General features: G+C 36.4%; 1 protein-coding gene across 7 annotated transcripts in view; it reads left to right on the top strand.

Annotated features, from left to right (window-relative positions):
• The window catches only part of NCOA1 (nuclear receptor coactivator 1), a 290,014-nt gene that overhangs the window by 185,308 nt on the left and 84,717 nt on the right, over positions 1-19,989 (top strand). For all 7 annotated transcript variants that reach the window (XM_078349811.1, XM_078349815.1, XM_078349814.1 and 4 more), the window contains 3 exons: positions 3,543-3,720; positions 12,911-13,090; positions 14,410-14,505. In XM_078349811.1, coding sequence (XP_078205937.1) covers positions 3,543-3,720; positions 12,911-13,090; positions 14,410-14,505 — 454 coding nt within the window. The remainder of the gene's footprint in view (positions 1-3,542; positions 3,721-12,910; positions 13,091-14,409; positions 14,506-19,989) is intronic.

Below are 19,989 nucleotides of genomic sequence, written 5' to 3'. Positions count from 1 at the left end.
ACCTCATTTTTATATTTTAATATTTTATAGCTATATCTTTATAATAAAAATAAGCAAGTTTAATTGTATTTACACTGATGCAAAGAACATTTTTAAAGACGTTTCAGGTCTATTTTTGAAAAGTAAATCTGTTTTTAAATTATTTCTATTGGTATATAAAATTCAAGGCAAGTAAATATACATCGATCACCTACTATCAGACTTATAGCTATTCTGAGGGGTTTTATAAACCCAATTTAGATATGAGGGTACTTTCCCATGCTCATCTAAACCCAAAATATTTTAACAAAGAGTTTATCTAGTGTTGAGATTTTAAAGATTATTACATCTCTGTCTCCTTTGCATTATGGACTAAGTAAGTCACAGCAATGAAGTAGAACAAAAATAGCTTCTTTCCTTTTTGTTCTTGCTACAGAAAATATTAGCAGTATTTTAAATGAGAACAATGGATTGTGCTTCACTCTTGTTTTAAATCTTGGTTATATGCTTTGTGATGGAGTGATAATGGAGATGTATTTCTAAATTTAATTTATTTTAATATTTGGTTTTAATTATCCATTAATCTGTTGGTAGACACTTAGCTCAATTCTCATGTCTTGGATATTGTGAATAATGCTGCAGTGAACATGGGAGTGCAGACATCTCTTTGACATACTGATTTCATTTGCTTTGTATATACCCACTACTGGGATTACTGGATCACATGATAGTTCTCTTTTTAATTTTTTGAGGAACCTCCCTACTGTTTTCCATACTAGATGTTCTCTTTTCTTCACATCCTCATCTACACTTAATAGATTGAAGTGATATCTCATCACAGTTTTAATTTGCATCAACCTAAGTGTCCAAAAATGGATGAATGGATTAAAAAAATGCAAGGATACTTGCAGGATACTACTATTCAGACTTTAAAAAGAAAGGAAATCCTGTCATCTGCAACAACATGTATGAACCTAGAAGACGTTATGCTAATTAAAAGCCAGACTCAGAAAGACATATACCACATGATCTCACTTATATGTGGGATCTAAAACAGTCAAACTCATAGAAGGAGAGAGTAGAATGGTGATTACCAGGGCCTTCATGAAGGGTGGGGGGATTGGAGGGATGTTGGTCAAAATATAAAAACCTTTCAATTAGGCAGGAAGAATAAGTTCAAGAGCTCTATTATACAGTATAATGACTATAGTTAATAACAATTATTTTATACTTGAAGTTGCAAAGAGGGTACCTTTTAAGTGTTTTCACCACAAAAAATGATAAGTGCATGAGGTAATGCTTATGTTCATTAGCTTGATTTGGCCATTCTACAATGTATACATATTTCAAAACATGTACATCATAAATATATATTAATTTTTCTCAGTTAAAAAATAATTATCTTAGCTGAAAAAGGCACCTCATAAAAATAGGGTAGAAGCAAATGGAAGAGTATGTCATTGGATATGTTTGCTAAATTATGATAGTCATCTTTAAATCCTACCCACCAACTGTGCAAAGGTTTTTATTGACATTCCATTTTCCTTGATCTTAGGGGGGAAAAAAAGATTTTTTCAAACATCATTGCATTTTCACATTAAAAAAAAAAAAAATAGGGCCGAGTGCAATGGCTTATGCCTGTAATCCCAGCACTTTGGGAGGCTGAGGTGGGTGGATAACCTGAGGTCAGGAGTTCAAAACCAACCTGGCCTACATGACAAAACCCCATCTCTACTAAAAATACAAAGATCAGCTGGGCATGGCAGCACATGCCTGTAATCCCAGCTGCTTGGGAGGCTGAGGCAGGAGAAATGCTTGAATCCAGGAGGCAGAGGTTGCAGTGAGCCAAGATGGCGCCACTGCGCTATCTCAAATAAAAGAAAAAAAAAAAAAAAAAGTAGGGCCAAAGCCCACTGAGACTCTAATTGCAAGATTTTTCAACAGATAAAATGCTCTAAGTTTTTAAACTGATGAGATAAGATAAATTATCCAAGCTATTCACATCATTTTCAGGAAAAAAATTGTAATCATGTCATTTTCAGGAAAAAAATTTTAACAGTGGTAACATTTCCAAACATCCATTTTCACATGCTGTCTCTATAGCATTAGTGTCTTTTTAAAAAGCAGTTTACTTGTTATTCATTCTTAAAATTTCATCTTAATCCCGAAGGAAAAAATTGTGTTTGTTTTTTAGAGAATATCTACTAGACAGCAAATTTGGTACCCTGGCCTTTATTTATTTATTTATTTATTTTTGAGACGGAGTTTCGCTCTCGTTACCCAGGCTGGAGTGCAATGGCGCAATCTCGGCTCACCGCAACCTCCGCCTCCTGGGTTCAGGCAATTCTCCTGCCTCAGCCTCCCGAGTAGCTGGGATTACAGGCGTGCGCCACAACGCCCAGCTAATTTTTTGTATTTTTTAGTAGAGACGGGGTTTCACCTGCCTCAGCCTCCCGAATAGCTGGGATTACAGGCGTGCGCCACAACGCCCAGCTAATTTTTTGTATTTTTTAGTAGAGACGGGGTTTCACCATGTTGACCAGGATGGTCTCAATCGCTTGACCTCGTGATCCACCCGCCTCGGCCTCCCAAAGTGCTGGGATTACAGGCTTGAGCCCCGGCCCTGGCCTTTATTTTAAAAGAAAAATGTGTAGCCTGTCAACATTGTCAGACAGGTCTTTTAAGCAATTTGCCATAGATAACCAGCAGACCCCTGTATGATCCAAAGGATTTTTATGGTCATTTTACATTTTGTTGCAAAATTCTGTAAATGTTCTATTTTTTCAGGGTCTTAATTTTATTGCTTATATACATTCTGCAGCAAGTAAGCTGCAACATGTTGCAATAAGTGGAAAGATTACAAATAAGTAAGGTGCCACAGTCAACCTCTGCATTCTGGCCCTTCCTCAGGATTCCAGGGTTTGTGTGATACGTGACTGTCTGGACTGAGTCAAGCACCAGAGTGTTACTATGCTTAAGCTTAATTTCTTTATTATGTTTTAGATTATAATATAAATAGAGGCTCTAACTTTTCCCCTGCACCCTTGTGGATACTATATGCCCCTTAGGATTCATGTGTCTCCTTTTGGAGACCCCTGGCTCCATCTCAATGCATAGGAAGCCCCTGTGATTTGACTCCTGTCCACCTCTGCTGACTCACCTTATACCATATAGTCCAGCAACTCCAAACTGCCGATTTGTTTTCTTTTTGTGCTATGCTCTCTTTACTTCTAGAATGTTCTTCCCTCAATCCTCTTCCTCCTCCACTATGTCTTTTATATGTTAGATAGGGGTCTGTACCTTTCTTTGACCCCCACCCTGATCCCAAATTAGGCATCCTTTTATGTGTTTATAGACTATTTTATGTATGTCTCTGATCTGCATTTTATCACTGATATTTTATTATGTTTATGTCTCTCTCTCCTACAGTATCACAGTTTCCTTGAGGACAGAGAGCAGGTCTTGACATATATTTCTGATCTCCTTTTTAATAAAAAAAAGTATGGTTTTATTTTTCTTTTATCTTTCAATCTCCAAACCATTTTTTTCTTTTGCTTTTGCAGGCTTTAGATGGATTTTTCTTTGTTGTGAACTGTGAAGGGAGAATTGTATTTGTGTCAGAGAATGTAACCAGCTATTTAGGTTACAATCAGGAGGAATTAATGAATACCAGCGTCTACAGCATACTGCACGTGGGGGATCATGCAGAATTTGTGAAGAATCTGCTACCAAAATCACTAGGTAAAGAGAAATGTGTTTTTAAAAAGAATACTAGTTCTCTGTAGCTTCTCCTTCTATGATATGTATAATCTATAATAATTTGTGATTATTTATAATAGATAGTATTATATGTTATAATATGTATTTTAAATATTTTTTGAATGTAGTTTCAGTCTCAAATATAAATATGAAGGGGAGTCTCATCAAATATCTGATGAAGAGCATTCCTTTCAGCTTCTTACCTTATACTGTGTTGTGCCACAGTCATGCCACAGTAGTTGGAGAGAATTGTTTTCAATTTTGATTAAGTTCCAGAAAGAGACAAATGTGTATCCTTTCCATTACCCTGCTCACAGAGAAAGGATAGAAAGGAGAAAGGGAGGGAGTGAGAGGGAGGGAAGAAGGATAGAATATATGTCATATACCTACTAAAATTAATGTTTTTAGACTTAAGTGCTTTAACTGAGGAGTTCCGTGTATGGTTGGATGGGCTATTCACTGCTGAGGAGCCTAGCTGAGAGGATGGATGGAGTCTGATTTCCAGTCTGTGCTCTATTCACTGAACCCTGTGCCTGGGGCAAGGCTGGGACCTTAGGAGTTAGGGGACTTTTTACTAATTCTTGTAAAGGCATGGATGCACTAACAGCAACCCTTTGTTAACTTCTTAAATTTTCAGGCTCCTCTAAAGTTTTTAAGTGCTTAAGTTCCAATTACTCCTAGTGATTGCATTGCTACGTTTACTTCTGAGTGGGCGTGTTTTTCAATAGTCAGTGTACGTTTTATAAATAAATAGGAAATTTTTCATATTAGATTTCATATTCCATTCTGTTTCAGAGTTTTTTTCCTATAGTTTATTTGTTCAGTGAGCTCTGAAATAAAAGCAATTTATCACAGAGATAAATTTACCACACATCAGCTTTTCAGACAGATACCGTGTGATAAAGTATCTTAGTTGCAGAGTTAAAATTCTACCGTACCATTTAGTATGGGAACTGAGACATGTGGTCAGGGAAGTCAAACAATATAAGATTCCCCTGATGTCACTATAGGTAATACTTAAGATTTCTTTCCCTGGTCGTGGATTCTAGATTCTTTTGTTCTACTGTTCCACAATTTTTTTTTTTGTTTTTTGAGACGGAGGCTTGCCCTGTCACTCAGGTTGGAGTGCAATGGTGAGATCTCAGCTTACTGCAACCCCTGCCTTCTGAGTTCAAATGATTCTTCTGCCTCAGCATCCCAAGTAGCCGGGATTAAAGGCACCCGCCACCATGCCCAGCTAATTTTTGTATTTTTAGTAGAGACAAGGTTTCACCATGTTGGCCAGGCTGGTCTCGAACTCCTGAACTTGTGATCTGCCCACCTCAGCCTCCCAAAGCGCTGGGATTATAGGCATGAGCCACCACGCCCGGCCCGTTCCACAAGGACTACTAGTGTATGGATTTAACAAGGACTACTGGTGTATGGATTTAGCTGAGCTATTGCATTTTATTTTTGTATCAAAAAAAACTAATTTAATTTTAGTCTCATGTTGGGTTTAGCAGCCTTCCTGATTGGAAAGAGGCCTAGAGTCACAGAAAACAAGAATGAGCTGTTTTTTGACTCCTGAAGAGAAGGGACTTATTGTTCATGGAAGGGCCACATTACCTGTTCTGCCTGGTTCTTGGGATGCTGTAGATCTATGACTATTCAGGTTCCCTCAAATCACTGCCAGTAGGTAAATTTGCTGCAAGTGTCATCTACTAGCTGATGCGCTGGTGGTGCTGCTCCCAGCTACTTACAAGACAGCAGTCCTCAGCTGGCCTGACAATTCATTGTTGCCCCTCTGAGCAACCTTTCACAATACGAAGGAATATGAAGTTTTTGCTGTAGAGATATTTTTCTCTCAGTCCCCCATAATGGAAGAACATTGAAAAAATACCACTACTTTTTTTTTTTTGAGACGGAGTCTCGCTCTGTCGCCTAGACTGGAGGGCAATGGTGCCATCTCAGCTCACTGCAACCTCTGCCTCCCGGGGTCAAGCTATTCTCCTGCCTCAGCCTCTTGAGTAGCTGGGATTACAGGCACACACCACCACACCTGGCTAATTTTTGTATTTTTTTAGTAGAGATGGGGTTTCACCATGTTGGTCAGGCTGGTCTCAAATGCCTGACCTCATGATCCTCTCTCCTCAGCCTCCCAAAGTGCTGGGATTCAGGTGCGTGCCACCACGCCTGGCTAATTTATTTATTTATTTATTTTGTAGAGATGGGGTTTCACCATGTTTATCAGGCTGGTCTCAAACTCCTGAAACGTGATCTGCCCGCCTTGACCTCCCAAAGTGCTGGGATTACAGGCGTGAGCCACCATGCCTAGCCAGAAAAAAAAATACTACTTTCTTATACAGTAGTGTAGACAAGCAAAGCTAGGGCAAGGTCTAGTAATAATAGAATAGATCACCTAATCTTACAGCGTTAGTTGATCATCCATTAGAAACCAATAAGATGGTCCCACCAAAAGAGTAAAGCCCAACTACACTAACTTAGAAAAGCCAGTAGCTTCTTTCAAGGTATTTCCAAGAAGCATTTAGGAGAAAATAAATTATAGTACCTATTTAAACCTTTATTATTAGAATAATCAAATTTTTAGAAAATTAAGCAATTAGATCAAGTAGAATCATTTCATATGTGTTCCGTTTTCAAACACTGGGAAAAAAAAAATCAAGATTCAGAACCTATCAAGGAAGAAATTTGAAGAAAAATTTAGGATCATTATTTATATATGCACTCACTTCATATACATATATCACACATATATGATTCAAAACACTTCTTATTTTTGATTTGTTATTTTCAAGGAGAAATTTTGAAGAAAAAAGTTAAAAGTCAAACTTTTAAAATTGCTTTTGAATTTACAGATTTAGAAGATTTCAGTGTCTAAAATCTGTACTTTTTAAGCATAACATTTTATTTATAAGAAACAAAATCTGAATGCTGGGAAGCTGGTATGGTGAGAAATTTTGTCCAAAAGAACAAGTATACATGGATATACTTATACTTGCACAGATGGTTATAAAAAGATTATATTGTGAAAGGCTAACATTACAAAGAATGAGATGTTAGTGAACATAGACTTATTTGTGAAATTCTAATAAATTGGAATTTAAAATTTGAAAAAAGAAATTTTTAAAAGCAGGTCTTTTTATAAATTCATACCATTTATATCTCAAATGATGGAGACACCATAGTGCTTAAGAACATAGCCTTTCTGGTATAAAGCAGAAATGGGCAATGCACTCTGGCTCTACTACTTAATTAGCAGTGTGACCTTGGACAAGACAAGGTTTGACCCCTATAGCCTCATCCTTGATAGGCAGGTTAAGGGGTAAGTGTTGCTTAGCATATTTCCTGGCTGGTATTAAATTCTTTCTGTTTTAGCTGTTATTATTATTCCTGTTATTGGCTTTATCTAAATGTTTTGGAGCTTTTAATTTCAGAATGATAGATCTACAATTATTATTAATAACTACTAGCTGGTTTTGATTATGCTTTTTGCTTAGAAATTGATGTAAAGGAAGGACAGTCTTGTCCTTTCACAGTATGCTCCTTAGAACCACATAGAAATTATTCTGTAGAAATTATTGAGGCAAATTTTTTTATAGTCTGCATTCAGTAGGATAGTTCCATTCTTATTTATTTATTTAGAGACAGAGTTTTGTTCTTTTCATCCAGGCTGGAGTGCAGTGGCACAATCTCAGCTCACTGCAGCCTCTGCCTCCAGGGTTCAAGCAGTTCTCCTACCTCAGCCTCTTGAGTAGCTGGGTTTACAGGCACCCACCACCACACCCAGCCAATTTTTGTATTTTTAGTAGAGACAGGATTTCATTATGTTGGCCAGGCTGATTTCGAACTCCTGATCTTAGGTGATCTGCCTGCCTTGGCCTCCCAAAGTGCTGAGATTACAGGCATAAGCCAACACTCCTGGCCTTATTCTTTTTTAAATTGTAGCTAAACTGCTACTTTCATCTGAAAAGGGGGCTTTTGTTATTTGTTTTTTAATACTTTGGATTTATTTTACCAGGTTATTTTAAACATTATCAGTGACATGTATCCTTTCAAAGAGGAATCATATGGTGAGTTAAGAAAGCAATTGTGTAAAGATTAGGCATGCTGCTTTCTGTCTAGTCTACACTGCTCCCTCCCACACACAAAATACTGAATTTTGTCTGAAGCTTTGTACCTCTAGTATAGATCTATCCTCTTGTTTCCATTCCACAGAGAATACAGGACGTTATGTGTGTGATGCTGTTGTGTTTTTGCATAAATTGTAGTTCATTGCTTACTGTTTAAAAGAAGATTTAGGTTCAAAAAAGTTTTGTCATGGTAAACTATTAATAGTTTGGTTAACTTAAAAAAGTCTAATTAATCTTGTGAAATACAGGGTATCCAGAAAGATCACCTAAAATATTTAGCAGCTTATATTTGAGGGGCCTATAAGTTTCAAATTGATCTTACTGTTAATTATTGTTGTTTTAAAAAGATATGATAGTTGACATGTAAATTATCACCAAAATGACTTTAGTTTCTTTAGTTGTGGTGATTATTTTTCAACTTTCTTTTTTTAACATCTCGAAAAGTGTTTTGTACAATATAGGTATAATGACCACCATAATGGTCCATGAAATTAAACTTTAAGGAAGTGCCTTTCTCCTTTTTATCACTGTCTGCTCTTCTCTTGGCTCCTTATGCCTACCATGCCTACCTTGATCCCTAACCATTCCTTCACCTCTTTTCCTTTTCTCTACCTTCTTTCCTTTTACCTGAACTGAATGTGATTAGATAATTAGCTCTTCTTCTAGTAACATTCCACAAGTAGCTTTCTTTGTAGATATCTTCAGAAAGTTGAAACTGTCCCTGATAACCAAATAGATCAGGGTAAACCTTATCCAAGCCAAGCCATAAAAAAAAGTAAAGCCTTTTTTTTTTTAACTTTGATTTTAGATTCAGTGGTATATGTGCAAGGTTTGTTATATACGTAAACTCATGTTATGGGGCTTTGTTGTACAGATTATTTTGTCACCCAGTGTATTAGTCCATTTTCACACTGCTATAAAGAACTTCCCTGAGACGGGGTAATTTATAAAGGAGAGAGGTTTAATTGACTCATAGTTCCACATGGCCAGGGAGGCCTCAGAAAACTTACAATCCTGGCAGAAGGGGATACAGGCACCTTCTTCACAAGGAGGCAGGAGAGAGAGAAGAGCAAAGGAAGAACTTCCAGATGCTTATAAAACCATCAGATCTTGTGAGAACTCAGTATCACGAGAACAGCATGGGGGAAACTACCCCCATGATCTGGTCACCTCCCTCCCTCAACACATGTGGATTACAGGTCTCTCCCTCAACACGTAGGGATTACAATTTGGGATGAGATTTGGGTGTCGACACTGGGCCAAACCATATCAACCAAGGTACTAAGCCTAGCACCCAATAGTTATTTTTACTGATCCTTTTACTCCTCCCAGCCTCTACCCTCCATCCTCAGGTAGGCTCCAGTGTCTGTTGTTTTCCTCTTGTGTCTATGAGTTCCTGTCCTTTAGCTCCCACTTATAAGTGAGAACATGCAGTATTTAGTTTTCTGTTCCTGTGTTAGTTTGCTAAGGATAATGGCCTTCAGTTCCATCCACGTTCCTGCAGATGACATAGTCTCGTTCTTTTTATGGCTGTATAGTATTCCATGGTGTATATGTACCACATTTTCTTTATCCAGTCTGCCATCGATGGTCATTTAGGTTGACTCCATGTCTTTGCTATTGTGAATATCATGGCAATGAACATACATTTGTGTGTGTCTTTATGGTAGAATGATTTATATTCCTTTGGGTATATAACCCAGTAATGAGATTGCTGGGTTAAATGGTAGTTCTGTTTAGCTCTTTGAGGAATCACCACACTGCTTTCCATAATGGTTGAACTAACTTACACTCCCACCAACAGTGTATAAGCATTCCCTTTTCTCCAAAACTTTGCCAGCATCTGTTATCTTTTGATGTTTTAATGATAGCCATTCTGAATGGTGTGAGATGGTATCTCATTGTGGTTTTGATTTGCATTTCTCTAATGATCAGTGATAATTGAGCTTTTTTTCACATGCTTGTGGGCCATATGGTGTCTTTTGTAAAGTGTCTGTTGGTGTCCTTTGCCCACTTTTTAATGGGGTTCTTTGTTTTTTCCTTATAAATTTGTTTAAGCTCCTTATAAATACTGGATATTAGACCTTTTTCAGATGCATGGTTTGCAAATATTTTCTCCCATTCTCTAGGTTGTCTGTTTATTTTCTTGACAGTTTTCTTTGCTGTGCAGAAGCTCTTACATTTAATTAAGTCCCAGTTGTCAATTTTTGCTTTTGTTTTGATTGCTTTTGGCATCTTTATTATAGAATCTTTGTCTGTTCCTGTGTCCAGAATGGTATTGCCTAAGTTGTCTTCTAAAGTCTTTTGTAGTTTTGGATTTTACATTTAAGTCTTTAATCCATCTTGAGTTGATTTTTTGTATATGGTATAAGGGAGAGATTCAGTTTTAATTTTCTGCATATAGCTATCCAGTTATCCCATCACCATTTATTGAATAGGGAGTCCTTTCCCCATTGCTTGTTTTTGTCAGCTTTGTCAAAAATCAGATGGCTGTAGGATGTGGCCTTATTTCTAGGCTCTCTATTTTGTTTCATTGGTCTATGCATCTATTTTTGTACCAGTACCATGCTGTTTTGGTTGCTGTATCCCTGTAATATAGTTTGAAGTCAGATAACATGATGCCTCCAGCTTTGTTCTTTTTGCTTAGGATTGCCTTGGCTATTTGGGCTCTTTTTTTGGTTCCCTATGAATTTTAAAATAGTGTTTTCTAGTTCTGTGAAGAATGTTATTGGTAGTTTGATAGGGACAGCATTGAATCTGTAAATTGCTTTGGGCAGTATGGCCATTTTAATGGTATTGATTCTTACTATTCATGAGCATGGGATATTTTTCCATGTGTTTGTGCCATCTCTGATTTATTTGAGTAGCGTATTTATTTGAGATAACAAATCCATTTTTTATTATAAGGTTTATTTACTTTAGTTGGAGGGTTTTCCTAAGAATTAGACAATTTAATCCATTTATTCAGTACATCAGAAGAGAGCTCTAAAAAATGAATATATATATGCTAATTTTTATATTCATTTTTCTTTTTTTCCTCCCTTTCCTTCTACTTTTTAGCCTATATATGCTCCAGTGGAGTTGAGGGCCTTAGACAGAAATCCTATATCACTAAACCAGACATGCATATAAAAATGTTATTCATAGCTCTTTATTTTCCACATTGTTCCCCCAACAGAATAGAAACTTTGTTTCCTTTTGAAAATAGTACTATATGTTTGTTGTAACTGGTGACCTGAAATGATTGTTTCTATTAAAATCACTACTGATATTTGAATTATAGTATCAAGGGATCTTATATATTTTATTATGAAATTTTAGTGCATAAATAACTTTAGAGATAATGTAGTGGATTCTTTTATTTTAAAAAATGAGACAATGAGCATCAAAGATTAATTAACCCAAACCTTAGAACTTGCTAATAGCAGCACCAAGACTCCTTTCTCCAGTATAGGTTTGTTTCCATGATTTCTTCTAACACTTAATAAAGGATGAGATGGAAAAAAGGAAGGAGGGTTATTGGAGAGTTTAAGGTAGGAAAACGTTTGGGAACAGTTAAAAAAAAAAAAAAAAAAACAGCCTCGGCCAGGCACAGTGGCTCATGCCTGTAATCCCAGCACTTTGGGAGGCCGAGATGGGCGGATCATAAGGTCAGGAGTTTGAGACCAGCCTGGCCAACATGGTGAAGCCCCATCTCTATAAAAAATACAAAAATTAGTCAGACATGGTAGCATGTCTGTAATTCCAGCTACTCAGGAGACTGAGGTAGGGGAATCGCTTTAACCTGGGAGGTGGAGGTTGCGTTAAGCCAAGATTGTGCCATTGCACTCCAGCCTGGGTGACAGAGCTAGACTCCGTCTCAAAAATACAAAAAAAAAAGCTAATTTTTGTATTTTTAGTAGAGACAGGGTTTCACCATGTTGAAAAGAACTAAAAAAGCATCCTTAAAAACGCTTTGATCATCTCATGACCACATGATTTAAACATGACACTACGACTGGGAAATTTTGGCCCGCCACACAGTGGTTCTTCCTTGAAATAGAAACCTGTTCTACAATTGGATTCATTTTTCCTATACTGGATCAGGTACCATTTCTTTTTTAGCAGTTTTTTTTATATAATAATATTGATTATCCACTGTATCCAAGGCATTGTAGCATATGAACTGTGCTAGTTAAGTAAAATAAATTAAAGCACAAGGAAAAAATGGTTATGAAAAATTGAGATTACTTCATATTCTAAATATTTTTCTTTTTCTTTTTCTTTTTTTCTTTTTGAGATAGATTCTTGCTCTTTTGCCATACTGGAGTGCAGTGGCACAATCTGTAACCTGTGCCTCCAGGGTTCCAGTGATTCTCCTAACTCAGCCTCTCAAGTAGCTGGGACTACAGGTGCACACTACCACACTCAGCTAATTTTTGTATTTTTAGTAGGGATGGGTTTCCCCATATTGGCCAGGATGGTCTCGATCTCTTGACCTTGTGATCCACCCACCTCAGCCTCCCGAAGTGCTGGGATTACAGGCGTGAGCCTGACCTATTCTAAATATTTTTTTTGAGTCACAGACTCTAAGAAAATTGAAATCTTCTCCCCCCAAAAGGCGCACATCCACACAAAAGCCAACCTTAAGAATCCATGACTGCCAAGTTAAAACCCCCACTTATCAATTCACCTGTAGTTTTAAATCATTTTTTCATTGCCAAAGTATAACTGGAAACCAACTGAAAAACTCATTAATTAAGTGCTATAAAATTCTCAGCAAAATGGCTAATAAGTTTTAATTTTTCTCTTTGATTATAGTATTTGAGGGGAAGATCATATGTATTTTCTTGGAAATGTTACAGTTTTCTAATTGCTAAACATTTAGATTGGCTAGGGAGATAAGTATCCTATGCCTTAGGATAATGTTAGATCTGAAGAGGTCAGTCTGTTTTTTCATCTGAGGATCTAATTAAGCAGATGGCTTAAAGTATATCTTTTGTATCTTCAGAGTTTGTGCTTTATCACCTTATTCACAGACACAATCAATTTTTCTTCCTCAGTAAATGGAGTTCCTTGGCCTCAAGAGGCCACACGACGAAATAGCCATACCTTTAACTGCAGGATGCTAATTCACCCTCCAGATGAGCCAGGCACCGAGAACCAAGAAGCTTGCCAGCGTTACGAAGTAATGCAGTGTTTCACTGTATCACAGCCAAAATCAATTCAAGAGGATGGAGAAGGTAAAGCCAAACATCTTTTTAAAGTGTTTATTTCTTCTATGACTTTAAGGAAAAGAGAGGAAATTAATTATAAACTGCCTTTTTCAGATAATATTTTTGGTTAGTATAATATGTATCAGAGTAGCTATTCCATTTGCTGTATATTCTTAATACTTAAAAAAACAACAATTACTAACATCTAGAATCATTGCTTTAATATGCCCCCCAGATTCTGAGTTTTAAGCTGGCATTCCCACTAAAATGTCAAATAATTCAAACCAACTTGCTGTCTAGAAATAAGTGATGTAACTAACTGCTGCCAGTTGGAAATGTACCAGATGCAGCAGACTGTTGAACAGCTCTGATTTTTAGAAAGTTTCTAGTTTAGAGTGTAGGGAACATTGGAGAATAGAGTTGGCATTTTTCAGGCTATACAAGGTAATTTATAAGGAGAAAACTTATGAACAGATGGAAACATACTGAAGCTCTAATATGAACATGGTGTCAACATGGAATTAGTTAAATATGTGACAGTGGATGAGTTTTCCATGTAAACTTAGACTAAGCTAAGTTTAGAAAATCACAAATTGAGAGCTGGAGTAAGAACAAGGGAAGGTAGTAGACAAGAAGTCAGATACAAAAAAGCTGTGTACGTTGCGGGTCTCACCAGGAAACAGGTAACAATCTACTGGAGACTTTTTACAAAATACAGATGCCAAGTCTTATTTGATTCAAGTTCATTTTTAGCTGGTGATAATGTGTATAACATCCTCAAAACAAAATTTGGGAATAGGACTTTGAAAAAATTGTATATTCTAAAAAACATGAAGTCATCTGTTAAGAGCAAAATAGTGCTTCAGAATTAAAGGTTGTTTTTCTCATACAATTATCTGCACTGTGGTTATAAGAATAATCTTTGTAGTCATTAAGTACTGATGAGTGTAGGAAATTGACTACAAAACTGTATTTTAAAAAACACTGTGCCACTTATATCTAACCAAAACTACTACTTCTAGTTGTTATCATCCAAGTACATGAGATGCATCAGTCTCCTCTAGTATATATTAAGAGCATTCAATAGGAAGGAATGGTTTATGCCAACTAACTCTCTACCTGGAGCTGTCAGTTTTTGGTTAGCAATTTTATTTCTAATATACTATTAGATAAGAATGATTCTTGACATTTTAGGCTGGATGATATTAAAAAAAAAAGAAAAAGAATGATTTCAATATTATGTCAGGTCCTGTAACATATTATTTTTATGAAAATCATTAATGGCAAGTGATAAATGTAAACTACTTTCTACTCTTTCCTTCAATTTCCCTTCTTGTTTTGGGCAGATTTCCAGTCGTGTCTGATTTGTATTGCACGACGATTACCTCGGCCTCCAGCTATTACAGGTGTAGAATCTTTTATGACCAAGCAAGATACTACAGGTACTAATTGTAAAGTTCAGAATGTTCCATAGGTATTAATAATGCGACTGTGCCCTTAAAACTAATTATATCCAGAATGTCTTTCTGTTCTATGACATTTAGGCTTTGCTCCCTAGTCTTATACAGAAAACATTTTAAATGGTGCTCTTGAGATTATACAGTTTAGATACTATAATCATTATCATCATCAGCATGCTGGGGAGAACACTTTTGATAACTATTTTTATATCTGCATTTCATTATAAATTATTTTTCATAATCATGGAATAAAATGTTTAAAGAAATTTAGAAGATATAGATATGTAAATATATAACTATACATACATTTATTTAAAATAGATATGAATATGGTGGTTTTACTATTATGCTTAAATATATCTGGCTATTTCTCTTTTTTAAAATTCTTTTTCTTTAAATTTATTTAGCACATACTGATTGAGTCCCTAGAAGTGCCTGTCACTGGGTTATTTCTCAAGATGTATACGGTTGAACAAAAATGATTTAATGACAAATGTGTTGTTTTTTATTACGGAAAAGTTATGAGATGGCGTAAGGGAGGATATATGAAATTAGCTGGTCAGCAAAGGCCTGTCTGAGGAGCTGATACTGAGTTCTTGGCCCCAAAGGATGAAGTGGTGCCCGCTATTTAAAGTATGGGTCTTGGAAGCGAGGGCAGCAAGGAAGGGTCTTGATGCAGAATGAGTACACCTAATTGAGGAACCCGAGCTGCAGACGCTTAAAGATAAGTAAGACTGAGAGGTTAAGTTAGAAGTACTGAGAGCCTCAAAATGAATAACAGTGAGACTGCCTAAAAATAAGGCCTTCTTTTTAAAGGCCTACTTCAGATTTGATTTTCAGCAAGAACAAATTGTTATTGTTCTTTATAATTTATAAAGTATTTTTCTTATATTATTTGATTTTATCTTTACACAAACACATCATGTGTTCATGCTTTTACAACAACCAGAGCTACATATATATCACCTCTCTAATTTTAAAATAGAGATAAATATTAGAGGTATATTTTCTAGCAGACTAGGATTTTAATAATCATTTCTTCTGAATTTTATGCTTTGTGAAAGTTTAATTTTTTTTTTTTTTTTTTTTTTTTTTTTTTAATTTTTTATTGGATTATAGGTTTTGGGGTACATGAGCAGAGCATGCAAGACAGTTGCGTAGGTACACACATGGCAGTGTGCTTTGCTTTTCTTCTCCCCTTCACCCACATTTGGCATTTCTCCCCAGGCTATCCCTCCCCACCTCCCCCTCCCACTGGCCCTCCCCTTTTCCCTCCAATAGACCCCAGTGTTTAGTACTCCCCTTTCTGTGTCCATGTGTTCTCATTTTTCATCACCCACCTATGAGTGAGAATATGCGGTGTTTCATTTTCTGTTCTTGTGTCAGTTTGCTGAGGATGATGTTTTCCAGATTCATCCATGTCCCTACAAATGACATGAACTCATCATTTCTGATTGCTGCATAATATTCCATGGTGTATATGTGCCACATTTTTCCAATCCAGTCTATTATCAATGGGCATTTTTTTAATTTTTAAAAAAAATTATTGAAAATTGAAAGTATTTTGCATGAAGGAAAAATAGATTCCATTGAAAAGGAAAATTGGTCTTTTCTGTCTGTAACTGGTTAACATGAAAAGAAACCAAATAAGGGCTTTGTGAGATAGCAGAATGAAAACCTGTTGAAAAGGGTTATTGTCAGGTCACAGAAAACAGAGGGAGGCCTAAAAATTATAAGGCTAATTTAGGAACAGTATGTTTCAGCTTTTCCTCATATTGCATTTCTCTAAATTGAATTCTAAATTGGATTGTTTTAAGGACTGTATTTCCCCCATAGGAACAACATTATCCCTGGTAGCTTTGTTTCTAAGAACCCAGATGTTAAAATTTTAGATATTCCTGATAATATGTATAAATATATAAAAATAACCATAATCATGTAAAATAAAAGATTAGCCTCTGGGCAATAAAATAACCGTGTGTGTGTGTGTGTGTGTGTGTGTGTGTGTGTGTGCGCGCGCGCGCATACAGAGAGAGAGAGAGAGAGAAAGAGAGAACCTCAAAGATCCCAGAATTCGGCTTAGATTTTACAAATGAGGGGCTGGTGATTTGTAAAACCATATAGCCCTTTGCTGAGAATGGACATCTTTAAGCCCTAAATGTAGAGCTCCTTCTTGATATTACATTACTTTATACCTAAGCACTACTAAAAGGATATCACTATACTGTATACATTTATTGTACGAAGATACCAAGGAAATAGAAAACATACTTAAAATGTAAAACAGTTTATTCTATCAATCATAGAATTGACTTAGCTAAAAAGAATAGGTATAGTAAGTGTTAAACATTTAATTTCTTAAATTTTTGTATTACTTTTTAACTCTACATGGGATGATCCATATCTCTTAAGAAAAAAAAAAAGTCTTTTTTCTTTTTTTGAGATGGAGTCTCATTCTGTCACCCAGGCAGGAATGCAGTGGCGTGATCCCAGCTTACTGCAACCTCTGCCTCCTGGGTTCCAGCAATTCTCTGCTTCAGCCTCCCAAGTAACTGGGATTACAGGCACCTGCCACCATGCCTGGCTAATTTTCACATTTCCCTGTCCAGTCTATCATCGATGGGCATTTGGGTTGGTTCCAGGTCTTTGCTATTGTGAACAGTGCTGCAATGAACATTTGTGTGCATGTGTCCTTATAGTAGAACGATTTATAATCCTTTGGATATATACCCAGTACTGGGATTGCTGGGTCAAATGGAATTTCTATTTCTAGGTCCTTGTGGAATCGCCACACTGTCTTCCACAATGGTTGAACTAATTTACACTCCCACCAACAGTGTAAAAGTATTCCTATTTCTCCACATCCTCTCCAGCATCTGTTGTCTCCAGATTTTTTAATGATCACCATTCTAACTGGCGTGAGATGCTATCTCAATGTAGTTTTGATTTGTATTTCTCTGATAACCAGTGATGATAAGCATTTTTTCATATGCTTGTTGGCCTTATGTATGTCTTCTTTTGAAAAATGTCTGTTCATATCCTTTGCCCATTTTTGAATGGGCTTGTTTGTTTTTTTCTTATAAATCTGTTTGAGTTCTTTGTAAATTCTGGATATCAGCCCTTTGTCAGATGGGGAAACTGCAAAAATTTTTTCCCATTCTGTTGGTTGCCGATTCACTCTAATGACTGTTTCTTTTGCTATGCAGAAGCTGTGGAGTTTGATTAGGTCCCATTTGTCTGTTTTGGCTTTTGTTGCCAATGCTTTTGGTGTTTTGGTCATGAAGTCCTTGCCTATGCCTATGTCCTGAATGGTTTTGCCTAGATTTTCTTCTAGGGTTTTTATGGTGTTAGGTCTTATGTTTAAGTCTTTAATCCACCTGGAGTGAATTTTAGTGTAAGGTGTCAGGAAGGGGTCCAGCTTCTGCTTTCTGCACATAGCTAGCCAGTTTTCCCAACAGCATTTATTAAACAGGGAATCCTTTCCCTGTTGCTTGTTTTTGTGAGGTTTGTCAAAGATCGGATGGTCGTAGATATGTTGTGTTGCCTCCAAGGCCTCTGTTATGTTCCATTGGTCTATATCTGTTTTGGTACCAGTACCATGCTGTTTTCATTACTGTAGCCTTGTAGTATAGTTTGAAGTCCAGTAGTGTGATGTCTCCCGCATTGTTCTTTTTGCTTAGAATTGACTTGGCTATGCGGGCTTTCTTTTGGTTCCATATGAAGTTTAAGGTGTTTTTTTCCAGTTCTGTGAAGAAGGTTATTGGTAGCTTGATGGGGATAGCGTTGAATCTGTAAATTACTTTGGGCAGTGTGGCCATTTTCACGATATTGATTCTTCCTAACCATGAACGTGGAATGTTTCTCCATCTGTTTGTGTCCTCTCTTATTTCATTGAGCAGTGGCTTTGTAGTTCTCCTTGAAGAGATCGTTTACTTTCCTTGTTAGTTGTATTCCTAGGTATTTTATTCTCTTTGTAGCAGTTGTGATGGCAGTTTGTTCTTGATTTGGCTCTCTTTAAGTCTGTTATCGGTGTATAGGAATGCTTGTGATTTTTGCACATTGATTTTGTATCCTGAGACTTTGCTGAAGTTGCTTATCAGTTTCCTTTTTTTTTTTAATTATTATTTTTTCTGAGATGGAGTCTCATTCTGTCACCCATGCTGGAGTGCAGGGACATGATCTCGGCTCACCACAACCCCACCTGTCTGGTTCAAGCGATTCTCCTGCCTCATCCTCCCAAGTAGCTGAGATTACCAGCATGTGCCATCACGCCCGGCTGATCTTTATATTTTTAGTAGAAACAGGGCTTCACCAAAATCAGGCCAGGCTGATTTTGAACTCCTCACCTCTAGTGATCCACCTGCCTTGGCCTCACAAACTGAATTAAATTTTTTAATGATATGCAGGGAAAATGGAAAGCTACTTTTTACAAAAGAATGCCAACTAAAAATGTAATCGTGTAGAAAATAACGTATATGTGATGGTTTATTTTCTTTTCCTTTTTTTTTTTAGTTGAAAATTTTCTTTGTCATTTTTCTAAAAATGTCTTTGTTTCATTTTCATTCTTAAAAGATGATTTAGCTCATTATGTTTCAATGAGCAGCTATTTACTCCCAGAACTTTGAGGATATTATTCCACTATTCTCTGGATTCTGATTGCTATTCTTATTGCTACACAATATGCAACTCTTATTGCTATTTCTATTGTCAACCCACCTGCTCTTTTTTTTCTTAAGAAAAAGCAGAAAGAGAAAGGGGAGAAAGAACAGGAATCTTGCTCTATTTCCCAGGCTGGAATGGAATCTAAAAATAGGTATTAAAAACCTCTTTTATGCCGATAATTGTACTTATCAGCAGAGACAGGAAGGAATAAGGGAAGAAAATAACAAACAGCCAACCAATATTTCATTTAAGTCTGTGAAATGCTATGCAAATGCTGAACAATGATTTACTTCCAATTATGTGGTCACTTTCAAAATAGGTGTAATAAGATACTGAGAAAAATGTATGTTCTGTGGACCTGGGGTGAAGAATTCTATAGATATTCACTGAATTTACTTGTTGCAGGTCTGAGATCAAATCATGAATGTCCCTGTTAATTTTCTATCTCATTGATCCATCGAATATTAACAATGTGGTGTCAAAGTCTCCCACTATTATTGTGGGGGAGTCCAAGTCTCTTTGTAAGTCATTGAGAACTTGTCTTATGTATCTGGGTGTTTCTATATTGGGTGCATTTATATTTATGATCATTGACTCCTATTGTTGTATTGATCCTTTTACCATTATATAATGTCCTTCTTTGTTTCTTTTAGTCTTTGTTACTATTAAAGTCTATTTTGTCAGAGACGAAAGTTACAACTGCTGTTTTTTTATTTTGCTCTCCATTTGATTGGTAAGTCTTCCACCAAAGCTTTGTTTTGAGTCTTTGTGTGTCCTTGCTTATGAGATGGCTCTGGATACAGC

Source organism: Callithrix jacchus, chromosome 14, assembly GCF_049354715.1.
Source record: "Callithrix jacchus isolate 240 chromosome 14, calJac240_pri, whole genome shotgun sequence".
NCBI lineage: Eukaryota > Metazoa > Chordata > Mammalia > Primates > Cebidae > Callithrix > Callithrix jacchus.
The sequence above is the reverse complement of the archived record's forward strand: the minus strand, read 5'-3'. Positions and strand labels throughout refer to the sequence as shown.